Source organism: Camelus dromedarius, chromosome 17 (assembly GCF_036321535.1).
Source record: "Camelus dromedarius isolate mCamDro1 chromosome 17, mCamDro1.pat, whole genome shotgun sequence".
In the NCBI taxonomy this organism is placed as follows: Eukaryota; Metazoa; Chordata; class Mammalia; order Artiodactyla; family Camelidae; genus Camelus; species Camelus dromedarius.
Genome location: NC_087452.1, coordinates 2,311,450 through 2,324,921, shown reverse-complemented (window position 1 = coordinate 2,324,921; position 13,472 = coordinate 2,311,450). Strand labels below are relative to the sequence as shown.

General features: G+C 63.5%; 1 protein-coding gene across 5 annotated transcripts in view; it reads left to right on the top strand.

Moving 5' to 3' along the window:
* NUP210 (nucleoporin 210) overlaps nt 1-9,780 on the top strand; it is an 87,437-nt gene extending 77,657 nt beyond the window's left edge. For 3 of the 5 annotated variants that reach the window (XM_064496190.1, XM_064496188.1, XM_064496189.1), the window contains 9 exons: nt 175-395; nt 1,541-1,677; nt 3,993-4,116; nt 4,990-5,136; nt 6,537-6,787; nt 7,641-7,857; nt 9,086-9,181; nt 9,262-9,342; nt 9,601-9,780. In XM_064496190.1, the coding sequence (XP_064352260.1) occupies nt 175-395; nt 1,541-1,677; nt 3,993-4,116; nt 4,990-5,136; nt 6,537-6,787; nt 7,641-7,857; nt 9,086-9,181; nt 9,262-9,342; nt 9,601-9,704 (1,378 nt within the window). In that variant the 3' untranslated portion in view covers nt 9,705-9,780. Of the gene's footprint in view, nt 1-174; nt 396-1,540; nt 1,678-2,094; nt 3,895-3,992; nt 4,117-4,989; nt 5,137-6,536; nt 6,788-7,640; nt 7,858-9,085; nt 9,182-9,261; nt 9,343-9,600 lie in introns of those variants that run through there. The other 2 variants (XM_064496191.1, XM_064496192.1) reach the window with 2 other exon arrangements.
* Nucleotides 9,781-13,472: the final 3,692 nt, after the last annotated feature.

Below are 13,472 nucleotides of genomic sequence, written 5' to 3'. Positions count from 1 at the left end.
GGTTTATGTGGCCCGTGGGTCCCTCACCCGGAACAGCTGCTTCATGAACGAGAGTTGGGGTGGTGTCTGGGTGCGGTGGGCGGGCACATCGCCCAGTGGGGACCTTGGGCAGCTCCTCCCTCGGAGCTGGGAGCCCCCCTGAGACTGAGAGCCTGCGTCTCCTCCTGTGCCCAGGGACGAGTTTGTGCAGATCGGGAAGGGCGTCGCCAACAACACCTGCGTGGTCCGCACAGTCAGCGTGGGCCTGACACTGCTCAGAGCCTGGGATGCGGAGCACGGGGGCCTCTCCGACTTCGTCCCACTGCCCGTCCTGCAGGCCATCTCCCCAGAGCTGTCCGGAGCGCTGGTGGTGGGGGATGTCCTCTGTCTGGCCACGGTTCTGGTCAGCCGGGAAGGTAAGAGCACTCTGGCCGAGGGGATGCTTGAAGCCATGGGCACAACCAGATGGGGTGGATGCCCTGGGCGCTCGGCCTCGTGGGGGGGCAGGTGCTCAAGTAGAACCTGGGGGTGTCCTAGAGCAGGGGCCGGAAGACTGCTGCCCCCTGCCGGGCTTCCCGTGTTTGCTAAGAGGACTTCATTGGAACTTGGCCACCCTGCTGTGTCTGTGCATTGCCAGTGGCCCTTTTCACGCTGCCTCTGCTGGGCTGAGCGGTGGCGTCAGAGACCCTCGGGCCTACACGCCCCAACATGTCGTCTGGCCTTTGCAGAGGAGGTTGCCACCCTGCTCTAGGAGTTTTCTGCCCGTGTGGAAATGCCCTGCAGCTACGCCATCTGCCCCGGCACCACGAGCCACAGGCACCAGAGACGTGGCCGGGGCAGCTGAGGTGCTGGCGATCTCATCGGGGTCGGCTCCGTGGCCGGGGCTGCTGCGCCAGGCCGCCAGCCCTGGGAAGGAGCCTCGGCCCCACACAGCTGTAGGGCCAGGGGGTGACTTCCCTCGCCGCCCATACATCCTCGAGCCACAGGGACTGTTATTTACTTAGTTTTTTTTCAAATTGACTCCCTTTTTAAAACTTAGTTAAATTCATCTTTAAAGGAATAAATTTAAAAAGGAATAAATGAACATTGCCTTTAAAGAAAAACATATCATTAGCTGCAAATAGAATGTGGCTATTGAATTTTTTCATCATATTTATTACATAACGAGATTGGTTTTTCACTAAGGACCGCTGTCTAGTGACAGCCCTGAGCTGCACAGAGGGAGTAGCTGAGCAGGGTGCGGGGACAGGGACAGTACATGGGGGAGGTGGGCAGCAGGCTAGCCCTGGAGGGCCAGCACCCGGCTCATCCCAGGATGGGGAATGACCGAGAGAGTCCAAGCAGGGAGGCGGCGTGTGGGGCAGGGCGACGGCCGCGCAGAGAGTAGGGGCTCTGGGAGAAGGGAGGTGGCCCCAGGTGTCCGCAGCCAGGAGCACGAGGGGAGGCGCCGTAGAGCGCAGAGGCAGGGCGGCCAGGACACTGCCCAGGTGACTGGGTGAGACGGGGTGGCTGGAGGGCCAGGCGTGGGAAAGGCAGGTCACATGTAGGCTTCCTGTCCCAGGTGTCCCCGGGACCTGGAGCTCGTCTGCCAGCAGCGTCCTCCACGTGGACCCCAAGACAGGCGTGGCCGTGGCCCAGGAGGCAGGATCTGTGACTGTTTTCTACGAGGTCGCTGGGCACCTGAGGACCTACAAGGAGGTGAGGCTTGGGGTGCTCGTGGCAGACCCTCTTGGGATGGAGCCCTAAGCTTTCAATACTGAGCGATTCTCTTTTCTCTAAGAAAGAGGCCCCAGCACCCTGGGAGGCGGTCAGGATGGGGTGTCACGACCCTGCTGTGAGGGCAGCTTCCCCCCTCCTCCCGGGGTAGCATCTCCCCTGTTCGCCATGGTGAGCACAGAGGTGGCCTCCTGGGGGATCCCAGTGCTCCCGCACTGCGGCCTTGAGGCTGAGCCCCAAGGGCAGGACTGTCCACTGGGGGTGTCCCCTGGGAGTCCCGGCCATGGGTGGCCCCGCGTGGCCATTTGGCGTCACCAGCAAAGGTAAACTCCCCCAGCAAGTCACCTTTTGAGTCTTTCTGGAAGTGAACAAAATTGCTCTCCTCCTATTTCTCTCCAGCCGAGAGTGAATCAGTGAGCAGAGCCTGGCCGCCTTCCACGTGTCTCATCGTTAGAGCCAGCGTGTGCTCTGTGGAGTCCAGCAGTTTAACCTAATAGCGCACGTGTTCAGTGCGGCAGCTCTGTGGCTGGGGCAGCCCGCTGCGTATAGAGACACCTTGGGGCTAATAAAGCGACACCCTCCCAGAAGCAGCCCAGGCAGGGCCGGGGCAGGGCGGGGGTGCTGGCAGAGGAGGGCACGGCCTGGCAAAGTTGTGCGGGGTTCGAGAGCAGAGCCCTGGGGCTGGATCCTGGGATGTAGGGGCTGGCATTGTGATCAGATCACGACATGCCTTCGATTCCGGGTAGCTCCTGGAGTGGTTACGCATATGGGCTCTGGGGCCAGGCTGCCTGCGTTCACATCCCAGCTGGGCCACTGAGAGGCTGTGTGACCTTGGGCAAGTTATTTAACCTCTCTGTGCCTCAGTTTTCTCACCTGTAAAATGGGGATACTGTTACTGCATGAAACACTCTGAATGGTACTCAGCACACAGCAAGCGCTTAGTAGGTATTGGGTGCCCCTGCTCAGGGTGAGAGAGTGAAACTCATGCTGGGCGCAGTGCAGGAGGGGTTATCGGAGCTTTCTTTAAGCAAAGACCATTGCAGATCAGAGGTGTGTTTGGAGAGACGGCCGGTGCCTGGCTGAGTCAGGGCCTGAGGGGAGGGGAGCTGCTGCAGGGTGGCAGCTGGGAGGTGGAGGCTGGGCCCTGGCTGGTGCTCCCGGGTGGGTTTGGGGAGATCGGGGAAGGAGGGTTGTTAGAGCCTGGTGACTATTTGGCAGTGGGGCTAGAGGGGAGAGGAGGCCTGGGGGATGAGTCTCCAGGTCTGGCTTGGGCAACCAGGTGGGTGATGGCCCTTTGCAGAGAGGGGGGCACAGAAGGGGCTGGTGCTGAGGGAAGGGGCTGGTGAGCTGGAGGGGGTTGTGGCTCTTCCAGGTGGGGCTGGTGGTGACGCAGCTGAGAGGGCACGTCTGGAGCTCCAGGTGGCTGGGGGCAGAGTGGTGAGGGAGGGTCTGCAGTACAGGCAAAATCGGAAGCCCTGGGAGTGGCGGGAACACGCAGGGCCTACCAGAGCAAGTCGGGAGTGGGGTCAAGGCCTTGGGGCCTCCCCCAAGTGTAGAGGAGGATGCGGGAGGAGACTGCAGATTGGGGTCAGGAGCAGAGAAGACGGGTGGAGGGAGGTACCAGGGCAGAGGCACGGGGACCGCTGGTCAGTCCAGAGGTGGAGGGGCCAGCTTCCAGTCTGCCTCCAGTGCTGCAGGGGCCCTGGGGAGGAGGGAGACCCTGTCCCGGCTCTCGCGGGGCTCACGTGGCGCGTGGCAAGTGCTCAGTGCTGCCCAGAGCCTGGATGGCCTCCCGCCCGGAGGCGGCAGGGAGCTCGTCCTGCCTCAGGAAGGCGTGCGGCGGGGTGTTTGGGTGCAGCGGTTGGTGGGGAGGGGGTGGGCGGGGAGAAAGCCTCGAAGGCCAGCGCGGCCCCCACCGCCAGGCGGTGTGAACTTACGTCTGGCCGGGTCGATTCATTCTGAGTAAGTGACAGTGAAGTGAAGTGGCGTCTTCTCTTTTTGCTGAGAGATGAATTAACCAAATTGACGTGCAGAGATGTGATTGTCGCTGCCAGGGGAGCCCAAATCGGCCTCCCACCTCCAACTGCCAAGTGAATCCAGGCAGGCTGTTCCGCCCCGGCCTGCTCTGCGGCTGGCAGCAGCGGCCGTTCCTGTGGGGAGTCTGAGCAGCCTGGGGCCGCCACATCCCAGCCTGTCTCGGTTTGTCCCCTGTACCTTGAAAAGGGCAGTACCCACGTCACAGATGCCTGGCCATACACGGGCAGCGCTCATGGACGCGGCCTTGGCTCCCTCCGCAGATCGTGATCAGCGTCCCTCAGAGGATCGTGGCCCGGTATGTCCGCCCCGTCCAGACCGGCTTCCAGGAGGTTGCGGCCTCCAAAGTGATGGTCACCGTGGGAGACCGGAGCTCTAACCTGAGAGGTACGGGGTGGGGAGCTCGGGTGGCCGTGGGCCCTGCGGGCTGGGGAGCGGGGCGGGCGTCTCGTGCCCTCCGACGACTTTGGTCTGCTCCTCCTACTCACGCTCGAGCCAGCACCTAACCCAGCTGGCCCAAAATCCGAGTCCTGCACAGCAGAAGCAGCGAAGGGACCTTCCTGAAGGAGCCCGGCGTCCAGAAACTGCCTGTTTCTGGGCCGGAGACGCGCCATCCGCCCCAGGGCACCCTAGCAAAGCCGAAACTCACCACCGTCCATCCCAGGAAGTAATGGCTTAGCAGGCCTCCCCGCCGACTTCGATTCTCCCAAGTCACGCACAGAACATTCGACCTCACCCCCTGCCCGTGACTGCCCTGGACAGCAGCTGCCAGGAACAGATACATCAACACAGGCTGTTTTTAACCCCTCGACGGGTAGAATTAAGTACCACCGTTCTCGTTCTGATGCTACTTTACTGCGTCTGGGACTAGCGGACAGTACTGCGCACTTACCAGAATGGTGTTCAGGGCATTAGTGGGGACTGGCACCCTCCTGACATCCAGGAGTAAATTGCCCGTCTCCCCTGTTGACAGGGACAGACAACACGCACCAGTGGGCCTGACTCATCTGCCGTGCCACTGGACGCGGTGTCAGGAAAAAATGCTGTGTTTGCCCCTGATCCAGAATCACCCCTCCCTGCATAATTCGTCCTCAGCTTTCAGAAACTGCAGTGCCATCACGTCGGGAGGAGCGTGGTGTGGGTGCCAGTTCGCGGGCGGCCAGCCTTTGTGTGGCTTGCTCGTGCGTCCTCCTGCTGGAGGTCTGCCTCGGGGGTCTCGGGGGGGCGGCCAGCAGGCCCACGCCCTTCTCCCCTCTCCAGGCGAGTGCTCCCCTGCCCAGGTGGAAACCATCGCGGCCCTGCGCCCAGAGTCCCTCCTCAGCTGCCAGCTGCAGTTCAAGCAGGACGACTTTGACTTCCCAGCACGAGAGGTGTTCACCGCAGAACCGGAGTTTGACGCTGCTCTGGGTAAGTCCGCCAGTGCTGGAAGCCAACGCTGACCTGCGCGGAGGGTTTGCCTTCAGTGCACCTGGCTCACGATGGCCAGCTGTCTGGGGTCGGGATGGGCGCAGTGTCCTTCAGGAGCCCAGCCCGAGACCGGTGCCATCGTCACCCTGGCCTCTGGGTCACTGTGGCCACCGGGAGGGGCCGGCGTCCCTGGGCCAGGTCTTGGCCACTCTCAGCAGCCACCAATCCCTGGCAGAAAGGACTCGGCACAGACTGGGAAAACCTGGTTCCCAGCCCTTCCTGTTGCTGGCCTGACGGGGTAGGGGGAAACTGAGAGGGATGGAAGGGTCCTTACTCAGTAGCCGAGGGCCAGGCGGCATATAGAGAGTGCAGCTGCCCGGTGACCGGGCTGTGGGTGACACCATGGGCTGGAGCGGCACCGGCTCGCTTGCTCCCAGAGGTGGGCCGCCTGTCACGGGCTGCCGTGGGCAGTCGGAAGGACGGTGCCTGCCACGTGCTCTCGCTGCGTCCTCAGTGGGACCGGCTGTGATAAGAGTGACTGGACGAGCATGTGGCTCATCTTCAGATCTTTCCAAGACCTTGCAGCCCCGCCTTCCCAGGGGAGATTAGCGGCCGCATGACGTGGGGCCGTGAGCCCAGATGCAGCTCCCAGGGGCCTGCGAGGCCCTCCTGTCCTGTGCTCGCTCGGGCAGCAGCACTCAGCATCCTGAGTCAGGAGCTGCGTCCTCAGGACCCACTGTGTGCAGGGCCTGGGCTCAGGGCTTCGTGTAGGGTAGGCACTTGGTGGTCCCAGGCCCTGTGTGTTCCCCCCCCGCACAGCCTCACAAGGGGTGCAATGTTACCCCCGCTTGACAAGGGAAACGGGGCCAGCAAGGAAGCCAACTCGCCTGGGGGCACCTGGCCGGTGGGGCATAGAAGGGACCCCCAACCAAGGCATCCTGGTTTCCAAGGCCCTGCTGCACGGTGTTCATTCAGCTCATTCACCTGCTGTGGGTCAGGCACGGCCCAGGCGTGCACAGAGCATCCTGCTGCCCCTGGGCCAGCAGCTGTCCAGGAGTCAGCCCCGCTCGACACGCAGCCAGCACTGGGCTGTGCTCACCATTCCCTCGCCCTTGTTCTGAGCCAGGCTGGCCGGGCCCTGAGGGACAGGGGCTCGGGGGACGTCAGTGCACTGGGATGTGGTGAACAGAGGAGCCAGAGACGGCGAGGGGAGCGCTGGTCACAGAGCGGGTGTCCAGGGCGGGCCGGGGCACCGAGGAGGGGCTTCCCAGGAGGTCCCTGAGGGTGGCGGTGCCTCCCCTGGGCTCTGCAGGGTGAATAGGAGTCCTCCAGTTGGAGCAGCAGGGAGGAGGCACAGCCCCAGGCTGGGTGGAGAGGGGACGACGCCCTGGTCTCCGCAGGCCGGTACCTTTGCTCCATCACGATGCTCAGGCTGACGGACAAGCAGCTGAAGCACCTGAGCATGAGGAGGACAGCACTGCTGGTCACTGCCTCCATCCTGGGCAGCCGTGTCTCCGGAGAGCAGGTCGGGGCCGAGGTACCTTTCAGCCCAGGGCTTTACGCCGACCAGGCCGAAATCATTTTGAGCAACCACGACACCAGCTCCGAGGTCAAGGTCTTTGGCACCGTGGAGGTTCTGGAGAACCTGGAGGTGAGTGCTGCCCTCGCAGAAGCCGGGACACCGGAGAGGGTCAGGATGAGGCAGGACCAGGTGGAGTGTGGAAACCCTGGACCGCCTCTCTTCAGGATCAAAAATTTAAATTAAAAATTCAAAGAAGTTAACACCCCCCTTTCCTTTTCCCATGCTGACCGTCAGCCAGTGTGAGTGCACGAACTGTCAGGACAGCTGCCCATCTCCTCAGCTGGAGGAGAGGGGCGGGGCCTGCCCGACACCCCGCGAGCGCTCAGTGAACATGTCCCGTGTTCCATGAGTGACTTCAGGGCAGGAACGCAGGCTGCCGGGGCGGGAAGTAGAGTTCTAACCCCTAACTGATCGCTGATCCCGCACACGGGAACCATTGTGAGCCCGTCTCCGGGCCTGGGTGTCCCTGGCTGCCGAGTGGTGGTGCGTGACGCCACCGGCCTGGGGCCCGGCAGGCTGGGAGGAGGGTCAGGGCGACGTGAAACAGGCTCGCTGGCGTCTCCGCCGCTCCCTCCTCTGCGGCTGAACGTCTTCAGAGCGAGACAGGAGTGAATGCGCTGTGGGGCGTGGAGGGCCCACCAGGCTCCAGGCTGCCCCTCGGGAAGCTGGCCTTGGGAGATCACGCATGTCTCTGTTTAAGGGGCGCTTGGTTAGAATCCCGTGATACTGGTGTGTCCTTTCCTTAGACACGCCCCAGAATGGCGGCGCGCTCCTCTGGCTCTGGGGCCGCAGGCTGACAGTCAGAAGGGCCCGGGCAGCGTTGCTGCCTGGGGAGGGTGCCTCGCGGGGTCCCCCCTCAGTCTGCAGGTTGGGAGGGCAGCACGGCCGTCAGGCCCAAGTTCAGCCTCGGCGTCTCTCCCAGGTGAAGTCAGGGTCCCCAGCTGTGCTGGCCTTCGTGAAAGAGAAATCTCTAGGGCTGCCCAGCTTCGTCACCTACACGGTCGGCGTCTCGGACCCCGCGGCCGGCAGCCGTGGGCCTCTGTCCACCACCCTGACCTTCTCCAGCCCCATGACGAACCAGGCCATCACCGTCCCAGTCACTGTGGTCTTTGTGATGGATCGCCGAGGGCCTGGGCCTCGTGAGTCGGGGTGGGACACCCTCGGGGAGGGACGGGCCAGAGCCGTCCAGCAGGGAGCGGAACGGGGGCGTCTGGGGGCTGCTGGAGGAGCCACAGCGGCAGATGCCCCCAGAGTGAGTCACTGACACGCTGTCCTGCGGGCTCTGCTTCCTCGGAGGCCAGGGGGCCCTGTTACAGGGGACTGGAGAGCGCCCCTCCTGTGCTCGCCACTCTGCGTGGCCCCCCCCTCGGGGTAAAGCCCAGGCACCCTGACGCTCCCGCAGGCCCCTGACCCCTCGCACGCGCTGCCCCAGCCACGCTGGCCTCCCTTCTGCTTCTGGAACCCGGGCAGCCCCCAGTCGACCTCTTGGCATTCGCTGTTCCCTCTGTCGGGGAGGCCGGTCCCTGGGGCCCCCACCCCCCCCACACACACACACCGCTGTGCCGCAGAGCAGGGAACTCAGACCTCACTCGCAGGCCCTCCTGCCCTCCTCCTCCTTCCACAGCGCTGCGGCGGGCAGCCCACCTGCACGGGGATTGATGTGATTAATTATGGGGGTTTCCGCCGCCCCTCTGCCATGGAAGTCAGTATGTGAGGACAGCGCTTAGAACAGGGCCCACCTGACACACCGTGGGCGTTGGCGCTTGGCAGTGGATGTGTGCCTTTCTTCTGCGCTCGCATCTTAGTGCCTGCCGTGTGCCGCGCCTGGGCTGGGCCGATGCCCGAGAAGCACCCCCTCTCCCCCAAACGGGGTGGATTCCAAACGCAGGGAGGAAGGATGGAGTCTGAAGATCTGGCTGGGGGGGGGGGCACATGGAGTGGCCTGGCCTCTGCTGGGGGGAGGGGCTGCTCCCACTGGATCTGGACTGGGGAGCAGAGTGGGAGGGCGCAGTCAGAGACCCTGGGCTGAGTGCAGGTGAGAGGCAGCCGCGAGGGGCCGCGGGGAGCCCTGGGTGCCTCAGGGCAGGGAGGTGACTGGTTGGGAGCCTTCGGGGCAACCCACTCCCTCCAGACGCCCCCAGGCAGGCCTCTTCCCCCCTTGAACGGGGCGGAAACTGAACCTCCCGCTGACCGCTGACCGGTGGGCTGTCCCAGGAAGCAGGGTCCCAGGTGGAACCAGATGGGTTCAGGTAGCCCGACCTGTGAGGTGCCGAGCACTGGGTGGCAGGGCCCGCCCTCTGACCACGTGCGTCACGGGACACGGGGGCCCCGTGGCAGCCTGGGTGACTGTCTTTCCCGGCACGGCAGACGGCGCAGGCCGCTTCCAGCACTTCCTGGACTCCTACCAAGTCATGCTCTTCACGGTCTTCGCCCTGCTGGCCAGCACGGCCGTCATGATCATAGGTGAGCCGGCGCGCTGTCCCCCACCCCTGCCGGTTTGCTTCCGCCTCCAGCCCCAACTCTAACCACCTCACTGTCTGCAGCCTACCACACGGTCTGCGCGCCCCGGGAGCCCGCGCCGCCCGCCCTCTCCCCGCGAGCCAGCCCACGGCACAGCCCCCACTGTGAGTAGCCACCCTGGCAGAGCTGGGGCTCAGAGGAGGGGTCCTGGGGGGAACCCTGAGTCTCAGAAGGCCTGGCTGGCCCTGGGCAAAAGCTGCGGCTGGGGCGTGAGGCCCGGAAGGCGGGCTCCGGAGCTGGAGGAAATGGGAGCTGGTGGGCAAGGTCCCCGGCAGGACCAGCTGCGTGGAGGGCTGTGGCTGGGGACTGTCTCTCCGGCGCCCCCTCTGCTGTGTCCCTCACTGCGTTTCTCTCCCCTCTAGACTTTGCTGCCTCATCGTCGCCCATGCCTTTCAGCGCGCTGCCCCCCGTCCGCCGAGCCAGCCCTCCTTCGGGGCTGTGGAGCCCGGCGCACACATCCCACTAGCCTGCGGGGCTGGGCTGGAGGCCGCGCTGCTGGCCTCCACCACGGGGACGCCGGCCGGCCCGCCCGCCCGCCCGCGCCCCCCGGCCCAGGCCCCCCGGCCCAGGCCCGCCTCGCTGCTGCCGCCGCCCTTGTCAACTGGGGTCAGCTCCGCCCGTGCGCTTCTCCTTGGGGGGTGGGGGTTAAGTTTGCTCTTCGGGTTTTTCTGGCTTTGCTTTCTTGTTTCGCTTCAGAGTTTTACAAGGCGGGGACCCGGCCCCTTCCTCCACCTGGTGGTCGGGATTTCCAGGCGGCGCCCGCTTGGGCTTTGATTTTCTCCGTCCCTACACCCCCCTCTCAGGGCGTGGGGCAGGCGGGAGCGCGGTGGAGACAGCGTCTGGGGCGGTGTGGCCGCAGTGATCTCAGGGAAGGACTTGTAATTACTGTTTAACTTGTGTGGGTCCATCTCCCTGTGGAGACTACATTTCCCCTCGTCCGGCTCCTGCTGGGGGACGGGGAGCAGGCGGACGTGAGGGGCCGTCCCGGCGCCACCACTGCGCAAGGAGCCCCAGGGACGTGGCACCGGGGCTGCCCTGGCTCAGCTTTGCGGGGGCACCTGACATGGGCCTTGCGCCCTCCTCGGCCCCTGTGAATGGATGGCGGTCCTCTGTGGTTCTTTGTTCCCTGAGCTGGGAAGCCCCTCCCGGACTTGGCCTTGACCCGGGGGACAGCCCGTGGGTCTGGCTCATCCTCCTGTCCGGGCTCCGCTATCAGCACAGGGACTTCGGAGTCCCTGCTTGGCAAATGTCCTTGGGCTGGAGATGGGGCCCTTCTTGCGTTTGCTCATTCTGAGACGCCTCCTTGTTCTGCCAGAGCACAGAGACCTGTGTTATCTGTCCCTCCTTCTGTCCGAAGCACCTCAGCAGATCTGAGCCAGGGCCGCCCACAGGACGGCCTCCCTCCAGGCAGCTCCCAGGGGCCAGGGAAGGGGGAGCCGAGCCAGCCGGAAGGAGGCGCAACTCCGAAACTCCCTCCTCCCAGCCCCTCGTCCACGCAGCAGCCGAGACCTCAGGACGTGGCCTCTGCCTGAGGCCAGGGCCCCCCAGGACAGTCCAGAGCCTGGACCCCGTGGACCGCGCCATGGGGACTCCAGCCCGCCCTGAGCCACGCGCGTGAATCCACCTCAGTCCTGGGGGCCGGGCCACGCAATTTATTTTTTTTATGCTGGAGACAGGAAGAATTGTGCCTTGCGTAACACTTGAGCTCAAATTGACAACTCAGATGTAAATAGGCACGTCTCTATTTGGTTTATTTAATAAAGCTCTGTCTAATTTCTTAAGTGAGCGTGATTACTGCCGGAGTCACCCGCGTCCTGCCTGGAGTGACCCAGGCCTGGTGACTTTCCTTCCCTTTGTGTGATTTGGGAAACAGGTCTGTCCTGCTGGCCTCCCTCCTCTGGCTGGACACCCAGGCCTCCCACCTCCAGGAGACTGGCCCGCGATCAGGGCATGTGGCCAAGGGGTCTGCTCACAATGGCCCACCCAGGGCCCCTAGATGTGTCTTCCCTGTCAGAGGACCTGGCAGCCCTGCCCACACGTCCCCACGTCCCTGGTGTCCCCTTAGCCCTCCCTCTCCAGCCGCTCCTTCCCTGCAGCTCTGGCTCCCTCCGCTCTCCTCTGAAGCTCATCTGCCCGGGTCCCAGTACTCTGCTCAGCCACCCTCTCCAACCTCCAAGGTGGGACACCGTCCCTGTTAGTTCACTGTCCCTGCCTTGCTGGCCACTGCTCGTCTGCAGCCCCTGCCTCTCATCTCCCCAGCCCCTCGGGGCTGGTCCCCCCCAAGCAGGCCTCAGCCTCCACCTGGCACGCACACGGGGTCATCCGAGTGCCCTGGGAGCAGGGCCTCGCATCCACGAAGCAGGGGTGGAAACGGAGGCTTAGTGACATTAGCCGCCCCAAGTCACAGGCCGCCCACAGGTGCCGCTGGTGGAGACCAGTTGTCCCCGACGTCACTCAGTGTCCTCCTCAGGATCCGAGCCACTGAAAGGAGCTGGACAAAGAGCAGCCAGAACACACTGGGCGTTTCCCAGCCCCTTTTGCTGCTGGAAGCCAACGTGGGACGACTTCGGGAGCACAGAACAGAGCGCCCGGAAGGAAGGGGTGTCCTCCCCTCTCTGATCCTGTCCCCTGGCTCAGCAGACCCGGCAAGGATAGTCCGGCCACCAGGGTCGCTGGACCATCATGGCCACGGCGCCTGCACCCCGCCCGGGATGGCCCCCTGACAGGAGAGCCAGACCCCACCCTGGCTGACGGAGCCCCTCTGCCCAGCCCTCCCTCTCTGGGCCCCACGTCTGTCCGCCTCCAGGGACCCACCTGCGCCTGCACGACCTGGGGCCCTCCTCGGCCCTCCTCGCCCATTCCCTGCTCCGGCCAGTCTCTGTGCTCCCATGAATCCGTCCTCTCCTGTCTCCTCATCCGCCTGGCCTCCCCACTGACACCCCTGCCCCAGCCTCTCCCATCTCTGAGGCCTGTCCCCACCCCGTGCAGCTAGCTGCGGCAGCCCTGCCTGCCCTGGGATGGCGGGTGCGGCCCCTTCAGGGCACATGCAGTCAGCTGCAGTTTCCCCAAGAGCTGTGCACCCTTTACCTCTGCCCTTTGTCCCTCTGGCCCACCCCATCCTGTGCCCCCTACCCCCAGCTTTGAGATCAGATAGAGGGGAGTCCAGTCAGGATCCACTCCCTCTCACCTCGTGTTCCCACTCTAGGCTTTGGTTTTCCCCTCTGTGAAATGGGTTCGGCGGTGCCTGCACAGTTTTGTGAAAATAAACAAGGCAAGGGGCGTGAGGCCTGTGGCTTGGGCAGCAGGTGGGTGAGCAGGGTCCCTCTCCTGGAGGGGGCGGCGATCTGACTGTCAGAGGGGGAGGCAGCCGCGGCGCTGTGTGGAGGGCCCTGGGGAGCCGGAGGTCACGGGGCACACCGTTCGGCTTTCTGTTCCCAAACTAACCAGGCAACTTTCACTCTCTAAAGGGTGCCAAAAAGTGCTTTTAGCACCATTTAGTGCTAAAAATATAGTATTGCATATAGATTTTTTTTCCTTTAGAATTCCTAAATTTGGCCCCAAAATAACTCTGTTTCTCTCTCTTTCTGTCTCCCCCTGATTTTCTGTGTATCTGTGAGGTGGGGAGAGGGGAGGATACTGGAAATGTTACATCTCAAGGTCGTCTGACACGCCGACTCCAAGGCGGCCCAGGACCTGGGCACCCAGGTAGTTTAGAGATGAGGTGGCCGGAGGTGCAGGCCCACCGTCTGGGGTCAGAGGGAAGAAAAAAGTTTCATGTAGGAAAACACAGGCTGATCTAACAAGCCTGCCTCCCCACCACCTTCTGCTCAGCGTGGGCCACGGTGAGGGTGTCTGCTGGGCTCCAGCTTGGGGGGCAGCACGTTTTTAAAAAGAAACAAGGAAACAAATGAAAAAACCACAAATGCAGCTTCGGTTCTCTTTACCCTCCGCCTTCTGTCTGTTCCCCTCCCTTCTCAGAGGCAACTGCTTTTATAAATTTGCAGCACGTCCTTCCAAAGCAACTTGGACGGTGAGTAACAAGCATCGGCCGATTAAGCATCACTGGTCTGTAGGCTCTTCCACAGTTTTACCTGATTGTGGTCGTCCCGTGTCACGCTCAGCAGCGTGCTTCTCCCTCGTAGGTGTCGGGTGCTGTCCCACCACACGGCTGCGTCTTCATTTCACTCTCCCTTCCCCGGCTGTGGGGTGTTTGCTATGCTGAGCAGGGCTGCAG